A 17,844-nucleotide genomic window follows, 5' to 3' on the forward strand; every position below is an offset into this window, starting at 1 on the left:
GCTTACGTTTACTTTACAATCTCCCTTTTAATATCAGAAAGAAATGTTAACATTGCCTTTTAGGAGGTTTTGGGGTTTTTTTAACTTAGAAAACATAGAGATCCTTTGAAGTGGTTAATCATCTCCCACAACCTCTTCACTAAGGAATAAACCTCATTCTTCCTCATCTTCCTTTTTTGGACTGCTGGTGACTTTAGCTTCATAGAGCTCTTCTAGGAAGAACCTGCCTTTGAGAAAGTGATTGGATTTTTTTTTCCCAGAACTGGAGGTTCTGGGAGTGGGAGTTAGCACCATGTGCCCATGTTCATGGTGCTGAGGAAGTGGCACATCCTCTGTTTAAAATCCTGCTGAACAGCAAGCTTACCTCTGGGGCTTGCGTTCAAGCCGGCTGGTGTAAGTGGCTCACACTATGCTCTCCTCGGTCAGGCATCCCCACATATAAAAAGCGCATCTGTTGTCAGCTCAGCGTGCAGAAGAGGTTTAGCTAAAAATACTTATTACTCTTTCCTTCAAGCAGAAAGCTCAAATATCATCTTTCTTCCCCTCCAAGGAGCATGCAAGCGCAAAGGTATGTGCAGAGCTTCCTATTGACACCTTCCCAACCACAAGAGACACCATGATCTGCAGGAGAGACCTTGCTGGCCTTGCCACGTGAGGCAGTATTTACTGTGGCACTAAAAACTTGCAGCTTGCTTTTGTCCTGAAAACCATCCACTTCTGTTGCTGCATTTGGTTTCTTATAAAACCAGTTTTCAGTCTCTGTCAGAGGGCTTTCACCAGGGGTTTAAATTGCTCCTGAAATAACTCCCATGTTGGTTTATTAGCGGCTTCCTAAATCGTCCATCTCAAGCTTTGAAAGGATTCTGTTCCCATTGGCTTAGGAAATAATCATATAATAATTTTTTTTCATTAGGGTCATATCAGCCAAGGTGTATTGTCGGTCTCATTTTAAAATTACTCAAGCCGCAAGTTTGTTGAGAAACACTTGTGAATGAGAAAGCAAAACTGAATATATGAATATAATCAGTGAACATTTCACAAGACGGCTGTGCTGGATCTCTGGAAAGCACAAATCTGTGGCTTTACAAATACTGATTTGGTTTAAAGCCCGAAGTTTAGCAAACTGAAATTTATATTTTCTCAGCCTTTGACTTAGCTTCAGTATTTTGCCTTTGCACATGTATGCATGCAGTGCTGCTGCTGAACACCCAATGCTAACAGATGCACAACTCAACCCAGCAGCACAGTGAAGCCAACCTGAGCTGCTGGGCTGGAATTACCCACTCAGGTATATCCTGGCCCCTGTACTGCTGACAACAACTTAATGCTCACCTTCATCCCAAGTATTATTAGCTGCCTGCCACAATAAAATCTTGCAAGGTTAATCTGTGCAGCTTAATGATAGCCATGAAAGTTCTGGCTTGTAAGGACAGCCAGGTGGCTCCTTTTAACTCCAGACAGATTTTCCATCATGGTCTGCTCAGAGGAGCATGTGTGTGCATGCATATGGATGCACACAATGTATGTATTGGTGCCATCTGCCAGGAAGGCAACGGCCACCTCTTCTCTCCCAGGTTTGCTCTTCAGCTACAATACAGAGGGTAAAGAGAGGGAGAGGGTACTGCAGGAGCAGGATAGCTTGAATTTGGGTCTTTTGGCCACAGAGAGAAACAGTCATTATGAGATGAAGTCAACATGACTGAGAAGTCTTGAGTGGCCACAGATTTGTTCATGCAGTGCATTTCATTGGGAGTCAACAAACACTCAGAGCCTCAAATATGAGTTGGCATGAGTTGAGCTTTTAATGCATTTAAGCAACAAATCACGCCCAGGTGTACGATGACTATGTTTTTTGAGAGAACGTAGGCAAAGGTCTCTGTGCAAACCCTTTGTATCATTTAGCTACAAACCCCTTGATGATTGTGGTTAGCAGACTTGAGAAAAGAAAGCATCTGGGCAATTAAACCTTTAGTAATAAATTAATAAGCAAGATTATAGATTCTGTAAAACCAAAACAATGGGATTATTTCTAAGCTGAAGACTGCATCTCTACTAATTTCTCTATTTACCTGCAGTCACAGTATTTTATTTTAAGCAGCTGACTGTTCAGCCTCTGTTCTGATAAAATAGCATTTGTCATGCTCTGCAAAGCTGCCACTTAAAAAGTTGTTAGAATGGTGGTTTTTCTAAAAAAACCTCTTTGTATTTGAACACAAAAGATCTGCATTTTCAGTTGCAAATAATTATAGTTACATAAACTCCTCTTTCATTACAACTGAACTGGTTATGCTCTTGGATTTGCTCTTTGGAATTCAAAATGTGTCTATAAATGTAAAGAAGTCCCCATACCACAGGAAATGGAAGGAGAAGAAAAAAAAAAAAGAAGAGAAAAAAATAATTCTAATTAAAAAAAGAAGAGAAAAAAATAATTCTAATAAACTCTTCCAAGGCAACTTTCCTCTGTTTTCTGAATCTGGTGCTTTGAAAGCACACTGCATCAGTTTTACTTGCCAAAGAAGTTCTGCCTTCCCTTGTACAAAGTGAGATTTAAATACTGTTGATTTGATATGACGTGATGCCTTAGAAATATGCCCAGGGTGCGAAGCTCTGTGGCAAGCATCAGCATAATGTTGATTTAGAACCATTTGTAAGAGCTAGAGTTTCCAGCTTCACCTGCAGTCACTGTAAAAAATAGCAGGAATTGCTGCAGTAGAAGAATGACAGTGCGAGACAAACTTGAAATTAGTTTTTTGTTCATTTGCCGAAAAGCTTTATTTCTTCTCTCATAATAATTCTTGCTGGGAATGGAAAGCTGTCGCAAAAGCACAGAGATCAGCTTTGCAGCCTGCCTTGTACAGCTTTCACGAGCACGAAGGGAGGATTTGGGATCCACTCTTTCCAGGTGCGCCATGACAAAGCATGCCAGTCATGCTGAACAGTTCCCAGTCTTCCCTGGAAGATTTTTGCCAACACACACTCAGCCAGAAGCCCTAATGTTCTCAGCTGCTCCATCTAGAAACCCTCCAGAAGTGGATCTGACAATTCGAATCTTAATTTCCCCCAGGATTTGTTTCTCAAAGGCTGCTTATATGTATTCGCTCGGGAGCTGCTGTTTGGAGTCCTGACTTTTGTTCTCGTGGGGAAGTCTATCAGCAAGTAAATAGTGGATGTGAAATTCCTTCCTGCACAGAAAGTTTGTATGTACTGAAAATACCCTCATCACTAACTGAAGAATAACTTTTGATACTTATGAATTCAGAGTTGTTTAGAAGATGCAGTTTGGTATAAATATATTCAGTGGGTTTCAACCACATGGGTCAGAAGTCGTTCAGTGCAAACTCCTGCTCGATGCAGGGCTGAAGTCAGGGCCAGGTCCATGGATTGACCTTCCACAACCTCTCTGGTTGCATCAGTATTTAATCACCCTCAGGTCTGATAAATCATTTTCTGGTGTTCCAACTTGCATCCATTGCCTCATGACCTTCCACTCTGTGCCACTGAGCCCTGCTTGGCTCTCTGCACGCTCCCATTAGACAGTCGTTGGCAAGAAGATCTCCTCTGCGCATTTCCTTTCCAGGATGAAGAAACCCATCGCTCTCAGACTCATCTAGTACATCGTGTCCTCCAGCCCATGAACAATCAAAAAAAAATCACAGAATAGAAACATTTCAAAGAGCAAAGTACTTAATACCACAACTTGGGAGTAGCAGTGTGCAAGTTTCCTCTTGTATTAGAAAACTGCAACAGTCTGAAAGGCAGAAGGAGAAGCGGATGGCTGCTCTTTTTGCTTTCATGTGCGTATTTTCATATGCTACCTACTAAGAGAAGAGCAAAGCACTGCAAAAACAGTGCAGACTGTACAAAGTAACACAAGGCACAGTAAAGATAGCTAACCACAGCAGGACAGAACCTGCCAGAAATGTAAAGACTAGAGAAAGTAGAACAGAGGGCAAAACAGTTCAGAAACATGAATACAAATATCCACTGTTTGCTAGTTTGAGAGTTTGTAAGTAGCGGGGTAGTAGTTCAGTATGCAGTCAATGACCAGATGAGCAATTTCCTGTTGAATTGCTTCATGGAAGTCTGGAGGAAACACAAGCAGCGCTTAAAACTCATAATAAGAGAGGAGTCATATGTAGATTCAAGTGTCAGCTTGAGGAGTTGAATGTACCATGAGATAGTCTATCAAGTACTGAGGTTAATTACACAATTGTTCTCACACACCAAGTGTTATAAACATCACTTTACAAGCAGCAAGTTGTCATTTGTTAGTGGCCAGCCCAGCCTCAAACCGTGACAAACATCAAAAACCCCTGAAGAGCCAGATCTTCTAGATTTGCTTTTTTTAAAGCTTCTTCCCTACATTGCAATGTTTCTGTACGTATGGCTCAAAACATACTGCACACTAGCAGGATTTATCATGTCTTATTTATGGTTTTCAGGCACAGATGTGTACTCTTTACTTAGACTGCAGCCTTTTTCAACTAATAGTGTGCACTGTAGCTGGCTGCTGCGACATTCATTGTAAAACGCAGTCCTAAAATAAGCTGTAGCATGGTAATTACTGGAATGAATTCCTTTGGTCTGTGGGTTCATGTTGCAATGAGATTTTACTGACTTTGCATGGAACACCAGAAGGCAGTCATCACACTGGCAGCTTTCCTTACGTCCCTCATTCTGCAGAAGTTCCCAAACTGTCGTGAAAAGACAGACGTATGAAATTTTCTTATCATTTCTCCACAGCTGAACTCCAAGGGTTTAAAGGAACAAGAAAAACAGTGAAAAAAAAAATTGGTGTATAGACTTCTTTTCTGTTCCTAAGACTGCAAGAATGTGTAAGTTCTCACAACAGCTGCTTCATAAACATTCAAGGCATTCACTTACTGTGCTCTGTTTCTAGCTGGCCTGTACTGCAGCAGACATCCCCCTCTTCTGAAATGCTGTTCTCCCTTTCAACTATTTATGTACAGGAAGTCGTTGCTGGTTTACTATCACTGTACTTAATACCTGAGGACTGCTCTCCTGTCGATTGTGACTGCTGCATATTCACCAGGCTGAGGATAACTGTGTATACCTTTGGGTGGGTATTAGTGCTATTTCATTAAACTTATTTTCACTTTGACCCACAGGTCTGCTCTCCTTTTCCCCATTTCCCCTTCCTGGCCAGTGAGGGGTTGTGGAGTGATAGAGCAACTGTTATACTTTAGCCCTGGAGAAGCTAAACGTGGACAGAGAAAAATCTCATTATTGTGAGAGTTTGCACTCTGAAAACAGGGTGGGAAGTATTTAAGGCACTTTGAAAACAAACAGAACAGGTAGTAGTACATCTTAAGAAATTCCCAGAAAAACAAACCTAGTCTAAATCCCTTAAGTCTATGTAAGGTGGGTTACTATAGTAGGGACAAAGCAGGAGCCTAGGAGAAGTTACACCTGTGTTTTTACAAATGAATAATTACAGCAGCTGTATTTGAACCTTCCTGAAGTTAAAGTACTTGTAGGCCGCACTAGGAAAATTCTCAAGCAAGTATATTAACCTCACTCAGTCTTAACCAAGTGAGCCCTTGTCTCCTGGGACAAAAGGTTTTGAAGCTACAATCAAATTAGTACTGAGCTACAGCACCAACACTACTTTTGAACTGTAGTGCTGGAATACAAATTTGCCTTTAGGCTTGTGGGTCAGATGTTGACATAAGCAATTTTGCCTGGGCAAGACAAATGGAAGCGCTAGTCATCAGTAAAGCTTCTTAAAACCAGTGTCCCTCAATTCTTTAAGCGTTTGGGTTTTTTATGTTGGACTATGAAATTCTGCTAGTTACAGAACCAAAACATGCAAAGTGCAACAGACTGCTCTTAGCCAGTATGTGATTAAGCATCTTTTAATATTTCTATTGACAAACACTGTAAGCATAACCAGAGTGAACAGTATATACTTGGAGTCTGTCCAGTGAGAGACTTGAGTCACTGAACTACTAGTTCAAGAACTACTGGCATTCTAATTTCATTCTCAGTTGAGCCAAACGATGCTGAAGTGATCACAGACTAGGACGTGTTCCAACAGTGCCAAATTCTAATCAAAACTCAGATTGTGCGTTAGGAGCCAAGGCAGAGGCGAACAATTACTCTGTATCATACACAGAAAGCAACTAGTATTGAACAAAGTTTGGTCAACAAACTAGTTTTACTTCTTTAATAATCCTTTTGCTAAGAACTCAATAGGCACAACAGTACCAGTAAGCATATGAACTTTAAAATGCACAATTGCCACAGACAGTTGACTTGAATACAGTAATAGTGTTTGGTAGCAGACTTAGAGACGACTTTTAGATTCTTCCACTCTTAAATGATTTTGTATTTCCTCCTCATCTAGTCATGCACTGGAGAGGAACTCCACAGCAGTCTCCTTCTCTTCAGCTAACTCCTTAGCAGTCAGATCCATCTTCTCGCGAGAAAAATCATTAATAGGAAGACCCTCAACAAACTTCCAGGTCTTGTCCTGTTTGAAAACAAGCAAAAAGCCCCCTCCATATGAGATCAAGCTTCATCCCATCTGCACGAAGGAAACTGCAGCATAAGAAACAAAGTTTATGGCCTTAAAAAAGGCCTTAACTTCAGGTAGAAGTTAATTTTGTTTCTAGGTTAAGAATACAACCAGCTAGTCATGTAAGATTCTACACTTCCATCAGTACTTATCTGACAACTGCTACAAAATGGTGAATTAACAGTCCTGACTGTGAAAGACTTCTAAAACCTCCACATCCCAGCAGCTGCAGTCCCATACTAAAAGCACAGCTGCTAACTAGTTCATATGACAATTCAACTAGGTCTTGCAGAAGATACTTAGATTTAAACACAGTCTAGTTACCTTGATCACAACAGGGAATGAATATAGCAAGTCTTCAGGAACACCATAAGAATTGCCATCAGAAATTACTCCCATGGAAACAAATTCCCCCTGAAAACAGAAGAGGAAGGGATAAATACATGTTTCACTGCTAGAAGCAAGCAAAATTTTAAATTTCCAATATACTGCATCTCCTACAACACAGTTTATTCCGGAAGACGACAGATTCTTCCCCCTCCCAACATACATACACACTTGAGGTCTAAGAGATCGGCCTGTAATCAAAGCATTAGGCAAACAAGCACTTAGTCAAGAGCAACATCTTACCGCTGGAGTGCCAAACCAGATGTCCCTCACATGATCACAGATAGCTTTGGCAGCTGACATCGCACTAGACAGCTTCCTAGCCTTAATAACGGCTGCTCCACGTTGCTGAACGGTCTGCAATTAAGAAAAAACCCTAAATTGTAAAGCAGCAAAATCTGGGCTTGGTCTAAACACTGTTAGTAAACACCATAAGAAAAGACCACCTTACAAACGTTAATTTCATCAGTCAAGATACAGTTCTCTCACTAAATGAACATGGCATACAGTCCAAAAATACAATCTAAAAGAGTTTTGCCAAGACAAGAACATAATGGAATATTTCAGAGGCCAGCCCACTTGTTAGTATCTGCTTTTCAGCTAGCAGCCCACTAGCTTCTTTCATACCAACCAGATGTTTCAAGCTTTTTACCACCAAAAGACTTCATATACATCAACAGTAAAGATGCCTCACAGCAACACTGGGAATTAATGGTTTTTTGCTAAATAACAATGTGAACTATTTGCTGGTCTCAATCCTACAATCATTAATGCACAAAATTAATTTAATTCCTGAAGACAGCTGAACCTGCCTACCCTATGCTCAAGTTTACATTTAGAAGTTTTGTACTTAAAATTGCACTGATTGGCATTAGAATAGCTTCTTAAACCTTGTAATTTTTTTCTTTTAATAAGTTTAGGTAAGACTGTACGCCCAACAGACCCCAGTCTAGAAAGCAGTAGTTACGAAATCTCTTCTTGGGGAAAGCATTCTAGCATAGACCAGCATTACAATGTACCTACAAGGTCAAACAACTATCCTGCCTTGGCCACACAAGATACAGCAGAATCAAGAACAAAGACAGTTTTCTGCTTACATCCTGGCTCATGAACTGTGGTTGCCAACATACAATAATTTATTCTGCAGCGACAAGCATGAACTGGAACAAGCTACATCCAAAAACGAGATAGGACAGAGCACAATCCTATGACAAAACACATCCTCAGTCCCAAACTAAAGATGCCTTGGCTAAGATACAGTACCTGGCTGTCAGCAGGCCAGTAACATTGCAAGAGCAAGCAGTACAGCTACCTGGAGTCACATTCACAAAGGGCTTTAGTAACACCTGTTTCACTCTATGTTGCATCTAGGGGGCCTGTGCTCTTGAGCAATTGATACCATTATTTGTTTTACTACTCCACATCAAAACATTTGCAGATGTTTTCTAGATTTTTGAGATTACTTTTCACAAATGCTGCTGACACAGCCACAGATTTAGATTTGGAACACACGTGTGTGCATGTGTGCACATGCGTCTGCAGGGAGAGGGCTGCTGGGCTTTTTTGGTTGGTGGGGAGCAACAAACAGAAGATCATCCTACTTCATCTACAAAGCTGCCCCAAAAAGTCACCATAGAGAACTGTAAAAGGTGCTCGTGTGCCAGGTGAGTTGCACCTAAGCTATGATCAAGATTATTTTTGTTGAATCATTTCAGGACTCCAAATGCATTTTTCTAGTAGTATTTACACAGGTTTGCATAATGCCTTAAATTTTCCATAAGCAAATAGCTGATAGAGACAAGCTATCTCTATCTGAAGATGACTTATTCTAGTGAGATACGAAGAGCTGCTTCACTAAATCAGTTACACACTTCACAGTTTCATATGAGGTTAGGAGAAAGCAAAAGCAAAAAGTGACCATTTTAAAAAAAATAAAATCCAAAAAACCCAAGATCTTACCAGGATAAAGTCTCCCTTCAGCCAGCTGTCATCTTTTATAGCTTCATAAACTCCCACTTCCTTTCCTTTCACATTTACCTTTGCATGGTTAACGTCTGGATATTGAGTGGAGGAGTGGTTGCCCCAGATGATTACATTCTTCACATCATTAGCAGTCACACCAAGTTTTAGAGCAATCTAATAGGAAATTAAAGATGTGCACGATATTAACTTCAGTTTCTCAATTCACAGGCTTCTGTGAAAGCACTGCTCTTTATTTAGCAGAGACAACAGGAAGCATTTCGCTTTGAATAGACCCTTTTTACCTGAGACTTAGCTCTGTTGTGATCCAAACGAGTTAAGCAGCTGAAGTTTTCCTTTGGTATCGACGGAGCCGACTTTGATGCAATCAGGCAGTTAGTATTTGCTGGATTCCCAACTACCACAACCTAAAAACAAGAAAGGGGCAGGGGAATGTGGAAAGATTAATAAGCTATTTCTGCAACACAATTCCCAAGTGAAATACATGGCTTTGCCTTCAAAGAAGCTATCAGAAAGTTAAGTTTTCTAAATCTCTTGGATGTCTTCAACAAGATTGTTTTATATGCCCGTTGTTCATAGTCACCGACTCTTCTGCAACTGCACAGAAAAATATTTTCTAGCCAGGTATTTTCTTTATAACTTGATATTAAAATCTGAATGAGAACAAGACTTCTAGGGAGAGCTGCACACTGACCCACAGCCTGGCTTCAAATCTCATGCTACTAGACACAGGGAAAGCAAGATACATACACACTAGTCAGCTCACAGTGAATTCACCATCACCTTTTAAATGCTTTCTAGATTGGCTGCCACTGCTTTATATAATTGCTTTATAATTAAGCAAGCCAGAACAGTTACTTATCTCAGTGTTCATAGGCAGTCAGAAAGAAAATATTGCCTGAACTTAGATCAATTTATTACTATGGAAAACTGATTTTTATTCATCCTTCATCTACTAATGTGCCTCAAATGATTAATGTCAAGATCCATATACTCTCAATCAAACAAGCTAATCTGTAAACCTCCCTTTTTATTTCCCTTTTGAAAGTGAGTTCAGTAAATTTTCCATTACGTGGCAACAGTTATATTGCTAGTTTTTATTCCAAGTGTATAAAGAAGCAAACAAGTCTTTAGAAGCTGTAGGAAGTTCATCGGCAGAGGAAGTAGGCATTAAAAAGTCAGTTACAAAGCACAGTCGGAGTCTGGGTCTGAGATTAAGAGCAGTAGGAGAGTAGCCACATGATCCCATTAACTGTGCTGAAGGAATCTGAGAGAGAACAATTAAAAGCTTCCAAGGCTCCAAAGACCAAGATGCAAACAACCTAAATAAAGCCCATTTTTTGTGCAACTGTAATTCCACATTGACACTGAAGTTAAGGGTCATTATGTTAAAGCCACAGATGGATATGAAGTAGGCAGCTGCACACAGATAATTCAGTTCTCCCAGAGAAGAGAGATAACAAGCAGAGGACTGCTTTTTATTTTTTTATTTTGCTTTATTTTTTAGAATTGCTGGTAACCAGTTCAGAGTATGTGTGGACTACAGCAACAGAATGTAAGACTTACCTTTTTCACCAAATGAATTAAGGACCAAATCATCTACCTATTTAACACACTGTATCTCATCTAACCTTGGCTGTGGTGCGTTTTCCAGGGCTTAAGGAAAGGAATGTCTGCACTGAATAGGCTCCTGCTTGCACAGTATCATTCTACAACATATTTAGATCTCTACATAACTCAGGAGTTAACTTTTTAAATTCAGTTTCTATATTCACCTTGACAGTCTTTTTGGCATACTTGTCCAAGGCTGCACCCTGAGACTTGAAAATTTTCACATTTGCTTTGAGTAAATCCTTCCTCTCCATGCCCTCTCTCCTTGGCATGGAGCCAACCAGAATTGCTATGTCAAGGTCTTTGAATGCAACTTCCTCCTTGTCTGTTGGAACAACCTCTAAAAAAAGGAAATTGAGGAAAAAAAAAAATACATCTAAGATAAATACTCATGGCAAAGTGTTAATGGGAATATTCTTTGGTTCATAAGCAGTACATAATCTGATCTGACACCACCACCGCCTTCCCTTCCCCAAAACCCACGTACAGTCATTTGGCCCTAACTCCACAGATTAGAAACTGTCTACTGGCAAGTACACACAAGTATTTATCTAAAGCTTCAGATATAAACACTGAAAACACAGGAGAAATTCTATGTCAAAAGACACCTTTCATGTGTCTCTAAATATATGTATACACATGTATATATACACACATATGTATATTTGCATATTATACACATGTATGCATATATGCTGTTCTTCACTTTTATAAAAAAAATTCTTAGTGGCAAGTATCAACACAAACGAAGTTTTCCTCTCCCTTGAACAATTCAAACTGAAGAACGTTTGATTTTTACAAGTGCAAGAGCTGGTAGCTACTAGGTTGGGTTTTTGTTTGTTTGTTTTTTAAGTACTGTAATAATTACAGTAGCATCTATTGGCTCCCTTTCTTCTGCTTGTTTGGAGTTATCAGAACTCAACTTCTTTACATGATTTGATGAGCAATTTTTCAATTTGTGTCTTTATGCAGAAGATCTTTCTAAAGACTAGAATTTTTTTTACTTAGTAAAGGCATGTAAACTTATCTAAAGATTCATTGGCATTTTACCACTAGGCCAGAATACAATGCATAAATGCACAAGCATCTGACAATTCCTTGCACATGCCGATAACCCAGGATTAGATATAAATATAGATATAAACAAAACCCCAGGTATCTGCAAGTCAATTCTTTATACAAAACTCATTTGATGACATCCTTCCTAGCTTACAGCCTATGTTAATTTAATTTATCTTCCACAAAATATAAAACCAAGAAAGGATCATCTAATATTTTCTTCTGCTTAATTTCCTGACAGCTACAGGTACTAGAACATCTTGCAGGTATAAGAAAAATTTCTTTTGGTCACCTCTCAGCAGTGGTAAAGCACAGTCCTGCAGCTCCATCACTACACCTTCCAATACAGTCATCATGGGGGTGATATCCAGCAGCACAAGAACAAGAGGCTGTAAAGAAAGAAATGGTTTACTGCAAGTTGCATGTAATCTATCTTGAAAACGAATTTTTCTTGTTATCTGCTAGAAACTGCTATCTTGTGCAGACTTCAAATCCACTTACAGAAAACTGAAAAACTTCAGCGAGATCACCAACTGAAAGCTTGCGTAACAGAGCAGGACTCCAGAAATAAGAATAAATTACTTACATATTGGTAAACCATTCTGAGTGTCTACAAGAAAACAAGTCTCAGGAACTACAGTGCTGACATTAGCTGATTCATTACTATGCAGCAGAGGCAAGTGATAATTCAGCATAAGAGTTACCTGTTCTTTGCCGAAGACATCTCCCTTGGCAATGCTGTAGAGCAGTGAGTAAGCAATCTGCCCAGCAGCTCCAGTCACCAGGACTCTGATAGGCTCACCCTGCAAGAAAGTTACGGAGACTTACCCACAGCTACACAGACTGGGCTCACACCATCTGAGAGCACTAAAAATTAACAGGTACTACAGAAATGACATTATGCTTATTTAACCTGGATGAAAGCAGGTGCCTAAACGCGGATCAGGCCCAGCTCCTGGGATCTGACTCCTGTTCTGCTAGAACCATTAGCAATTTCTCTACTTGCTTTTACAGAAACAGACCGCACTTGCAAAAATATCCCTAAGAACTGCTCCTGGAAAAGCTTCCAAAATGACAGGAATAACAATCTATTTGAGAAACTTTGTATTCCTTTTAACGCTGTTGCCTTTTTAGCATAAGATGTTACAGCATGTACCCACTCATTAGATTACCCATCTATACTTCAAACTTACTACAAAAGTTTCACGAGCTGCCACACTTCATCAGTTTTCAGCGTCTTTCAATATTGAGGGCTATTCCCACCAAGCATTTTGAACACTTACTTGCAACCAAAGACTTATTGAATGCCAGAAACCAAGGAACCTAGTGGACTTAAAACCACTGCCTCACTAACCTGTTATGCAGCTATTTAACAAATCCACAGACAAAAGCTGTATTATGGAAAAATACAGACACTAACATCCATAATACAACTGTCCATTGTCAAGCTGACCTAAAACTCCAAAAGATTGTGAGAAGACTGCCAACATGTTGCCATATTGAAAATGGGGGGGAGAAACAATGGCTACAGCAAAAGTCCGTTTTCTTAAGCAGAACCAGGACTTGGGGAACTCCAGAGGTTATTTAATATTGAAAAGGGAAAACATGCCAAAGGACATCCATAACCCAGTATTCTGTAAGCATGTTTTTCGCATCTCCCTTTTTCCCTAGAGGTAATAGGGCTAGGGCAGGTTGCGCTAGGACATGAACAAGCTGACTCCAACCAGCCTGCTGGAATCCCATGCCCACTTTTTCAGATAATTAAAAGACAATCAATTGAATTATGGACAAAACATCTTCCACGTACAATTATGTCTGAAGTGATTTAGTTGTATACTGGGCTACGTGACAAAAAGCGTAGCTTGCAGAGCAAAGGCAGTCATTTTGCTTAGCACTGATGGTTGCAGATGGAATACTGAGTCCAGTTTTGGGACTCTGAGTTTTAGAGAGACATTGAAAAACTAAAGAGGGTTCAGGCAAACATTACTCAGATCGCTGGGGCCCACTGTTCATGTCCTGCAAGATGACGCTCAGAGAGCTGGGCATAGTCTGGAAGGCCTCCTTTGAGGAAGGTTACAAAAATAATGCTGCCAAACACCTCTCAGTAGTGACATATGGCAGAACACAGGACAACAGCTACAAATTAGGAGAAAAATTCTTGATTAGGGCGGTACTGCTGCACTGGAACAGGGTACCCAGAGAGTCTGTACAACCTTCATCCTCAGCCGTTTTCAAGACCTGGATAAAAAAGCATGTATGATCTGATTTAGCAGTGGCAAAAGCCTCGCTCTCAGCCTGGACTGGCCAACCTCCAGACTCAGAGCAAGAAAGAAGTCAGACTGGATGACCTCTAGAGCTCCTTTCCAACCAACGTTCCTGTCATTGTTATTTATAGGAAAACCATTTTGGGATTCAAGTGTATTCTCTCTGCAGAAGTGACCAGCCAAGCACAGCTGCATCAAGCTAGCATTAGATAACCATAAAAATGAGGCCACCTACCCCATTCTACCACGTACTAGACAAAATGAGAGCATAAGTGACGAAGTCAAACTACTGAACTCGCATATTTAGACCTCAACATGACTTTGTCTTTGTTATGGGAGTGATTCTTTAAATATATGGTTAAATGGCTACTGGATATGGTGTTGAACTACATTATTTTCTTTTCAACCTGTCCTACTGCAAGTCTCATCCTTCACACTGTGTCAGAACTCAGCAAGGAGGGGGAAGGAAAGCAGACAATCGATTCTTGCTGGTTTAAATCTCAAAACTAGTTTGGGTATGCTATTCTAGAGTAGGGAAATTATACCCTACAGATGTACCATAATGTCTGAATGATGACTGGCAGCAGATTAAGATTGTAAAGGCAACTTTTCAGCATGTTTTTAAGAAGAATCTACATTTTATTTAAGTAAATGGAACAATGAACACTTTTTTAAGGCACCTAATCATATTAGCCTAGAAAATTACTGTGCTGCAAAACCCCCTATCAGCAGCACATAAAAAGTGATCCCGTGCCAAGAAAGCTACTCCAGAACTCAGATTAACAGCAGAACACATTTTCTTCAAATTACATGGTATCTGAAATCAATTGTGAATTGATTTCTGAATTTCCAGTGAATAGAAAGAGATAAGACTTTTTTTTTTCTTTTTTTTTTTTTTTTTTTACTGAAACAAACTTAGCATTTAGCCTTATCAAAAAAAAACATCCTTCAGTCATGACCCTCTCAAAAAAATTATGTTTGCTTACTATCATCCTTCCTGTTCTCCTGCCATTTTGGACTGGAGGAGGGAGGATGAAACAAGCTAAAATAAGGTAAGGAGTATGACCTACTTGTTTGATCTCTCCAAGCCTTCAGTACATTGGATTCACACACAAGCTTTCCCAGAGCCCCCCTCGGCCCCGCACCAATTGGGAGTAATTAGTATCCCAGAAATTTTCATGCTTTCTCTTGATTCCAGAAGCTGTAGTAAGAAGCCAAAAATGGTGTGTTTCTTACAAAATATAGTTAACTCTCCTTGGAAAACCTGCATCACATCACATACAACAATTGGTACAATCAAGCACCTGAGGCTACTCTTGGAGGAGGGGAGTTTACAGAAGTACACAGCTCCCTAATGGAAGTTGTAGACTCCACACATTCACATTCAGGCACTTTAATCCGTGACTTGGCTCCTGCACCAGGCTTCAATAAGAATACTTTCACGCTGTGGTAACTACAGAGGTGACCTTCACTCACTCACAGGTATAAAAGAACTAGAGGATAAATTAAATCAAATCTAACTGAACTAAATAGTTTCAAAGCCCTTCCCACTTCACATACATCAGAGGTATAGTTAAAAAAGTTTTAAGAAACAGTAGTAAAGATAACCAAGCCCAAAGCAAAATGAAGAAGTGAACATTGCATTCTCAGTTACCCTTCGACCTCTAATTCAGCTAAGTGTAGGACCTCCCCGCCACACACACCAAATTATCATAGATAAAAGTAAAGCTTCCAATACCAAATGAGGAAACTGAATTTAATGTCTTTGGCACACACTTTGGTATAAAAACTTGGTGCCTATATTATCTCAGTGATTACCACTGATATTAGCAGACATAAATATTAGTGCCATAAATGAAAATAGTACTACACTGCAAAACTGATTCAGGAGATTACAAAGTAAGTAAAAGAATAATATTACATCACACAATCTATCAAGTGTAGGAATGAGAAAAATCAATGTCCTGTCTACATAAGTGATGGACTTTGCATTACTCATTAGTTATAAGAGACCTCTATAAACATTACTGCTGATAAACTTAACTGTTTGTAAAATACCATCAGCCTAACATTATTCCTGAATATTAAAGCCAACTAAGCTATCCCACCTTGCTTGACAAGAGTGCTTTAAGCATTAAACTGTATGTCCTCAAAAGTCTAGAGCCTGCCTAACAAACTTTCCTTTTGCTCTTCCCTCTTCAAAGCAGGACTGCAGTGACAATAAACGTATCTGGAAAAAGTCGTAGCAAGCATCAGCAAAACAGTTGTGCACTTTAGCAACTCCAGTAGCACTGTGGTTGATAAGCTGAATTCCAAAGGAATTCTATCCTTAAGAAAGGACCTTGAGACATGTGTCCTTAAAACCTTTTTCCATTTTATCTAGCTAAAAGCAGTTGCATCAATAGATACAAGATTTTATTTTCAGAAGTTTAAAACCTTTCCCCAGTGCCAAATGCATAATTAGAATAGTGAAAGCAAGAAAAAAAACAGTGACATTAAGAAGTCTGGGCATTGAAGTTAAGTTTTAAATAGCAGTTCTCCTGGAGACTGGCAAATTCATGGCAGCCAACATTTTGAAAGCTCAAGTACAAACTAAAACTTGCTCCCTCGTGGTCACTCCTGAGAATCCATATTTTGAACAGAAGAGAGAAAAATTAGGATAGATAAAGTTTACATATTTCAATATTTTTTAGCAAACAGATAAAATAATACGCCACATTTCAAAGCACGCAAGCATCTTTTCTAAAGCAAAGTACCAAAAGAAAAGGTTTGAATAATAGGATATAAAGTCTAGAAAAACATGGAGATTTTTCATGATTATAAAGGAAAGCAAGCTCTCTGTGCAAGTTCATGTGTGTGCATATATATATATATATATGCACCACATAAAAGTAAAGCACTCCACCTGTGTAACCTCAGGCCAGAACTAGGACTCCTTGACAATTTGGAAAACCTACACAAATAGATGGATTTCTGACACCAGGCAGGGATGAAACAAGAGAGAAAAAACATTTCACAGGCATTCCCCCTTGAGCCGACACAGAATCGTACCCAGAATCTTTACTATCTCATGAAAATAAGAAGCAGGCACCCCCATCTTCTCGAAGGCAATGTCGCCAACCACGGGGCTCAGCGGGGCATCGGCTGCAGGAAAAGGCGCGACTGAACCGCTGAAGGGCCAGCACCAAGCCAGGGAGGTTCGCTCTGCTCCTCTCTCCCCAGCGGGACCACAAACAGGGGCACAGACGGTACCAGGCCGGCACTGCAGGGGCCTACACCGACCCTCATTACACCCGACCTGGAAGAAGGTCACGCCGGCGTGGCCTCCGCGGGGGGTGAGGCGAGCCCCGGGCCGCCGCCGGGCCCGTCTCCGCCCTGGTGCCCAAAAGCACCTTCAGACCATTCCTCTCCCGGGTCTTGCGACGCCGCCGCGGGCAGCCCGACAGCAGGACCCGCCCGGCGAGGAACGGAGGGTGGGGAGGGAGCGTGGGGAAGCCGGCGCCATTTCACAGCCCCCTCCACCTGACGGAAGCCCCCTGCCCCAAACGCCCACCGTCCCTCCACCCCAACCGCCACCTGAAGGGAGCACTCCCCGGCTCAGGGAGCGGTACCGACCATGGCGGAGACGAGCAGCGGGTCCGGCAGCGTCGAGGTCACCTCTACGGCGCGACTGCAGCCGCGACGGCGCCGCGCCAAGCTACAGCGCGGGGGCGGGACGCGCGCGGCCGCCTGGGGGCTGTAGTCGCGACTCCCGCCACGCCGCGCCGCCTAGGGCTGGGGGGAACTACAGCTCCCAGCGTGCCCTGGGGCACGCGCGCCTCGCCTGCGGACGCTATTGGCGCCGTGGCAGCAGTTACCCGCCCCGCCCCCACCCCGCCTTGCCCCATTCATTGAAGCGCAGAGCGCAGGCCCGAGAGCAGCTCTTACTGAGAGCCGCTAGGGGGCAGCAGGCGGCTCCCTGCCTTGCGCATCCGCTCGTGGGAGGTAAGGGCTAGGGTCTTGCGA

At 41.2% G+C, this 17,844-nt stretch overlaps 1 protein-coding gene across 1 annotated transcript; it reads right to left on the bottom strand.

The window, feature by feature from the left end:
* Positions 1-6,173: 6,173 nt before the first annotated feature.
* Positions 6,174-17,488, bottom strand: MDH1 (malate dehydrogenase 1). The gene is made up of 9 exons (XM_086460866.1): positions 17,455-17,488; positions 12,280-12,378; positions 11,868-11,964; positions 10,681-10,856; positions 9,190-9,312; positions 8,885-9,061; positions 7,169-7,282; positions 6,863-6,952; positions 6,174-6,493 (listed from the first exon to the last, which is right to left on the bottom strand). The coding sequence occupies exons 1-9, from the start codon at positions 17,455-17,457 to the stop codon at positions 6,368-6,370; spliced, it is 1,005 nt and encodes a 334-aa protein (XP_086316992.1). The 5' UTR covers positions 17,458-17,488; the 3' UTR covers positions 6,174-6,367.
* Between the last annotated feature and the right edge of the window lie 356 nt (positions 17,489-17,844).

The sequence above is a fragment of the Leptosomus discolor genome, chromosome 2, assembly GCF_034619465.1.
Source record: "Leptosomus discolor isolate bLepDis1 chromosome 2, bLepDis1.hap2, whole genome shotgun sequence".
NCBI classification, from domain to species: Eukaryota; Metazoa; Chordata; class Aves; order Leptosomiformes; family Leptosomidae; genus Leptosomus; species Leptosomus discolor.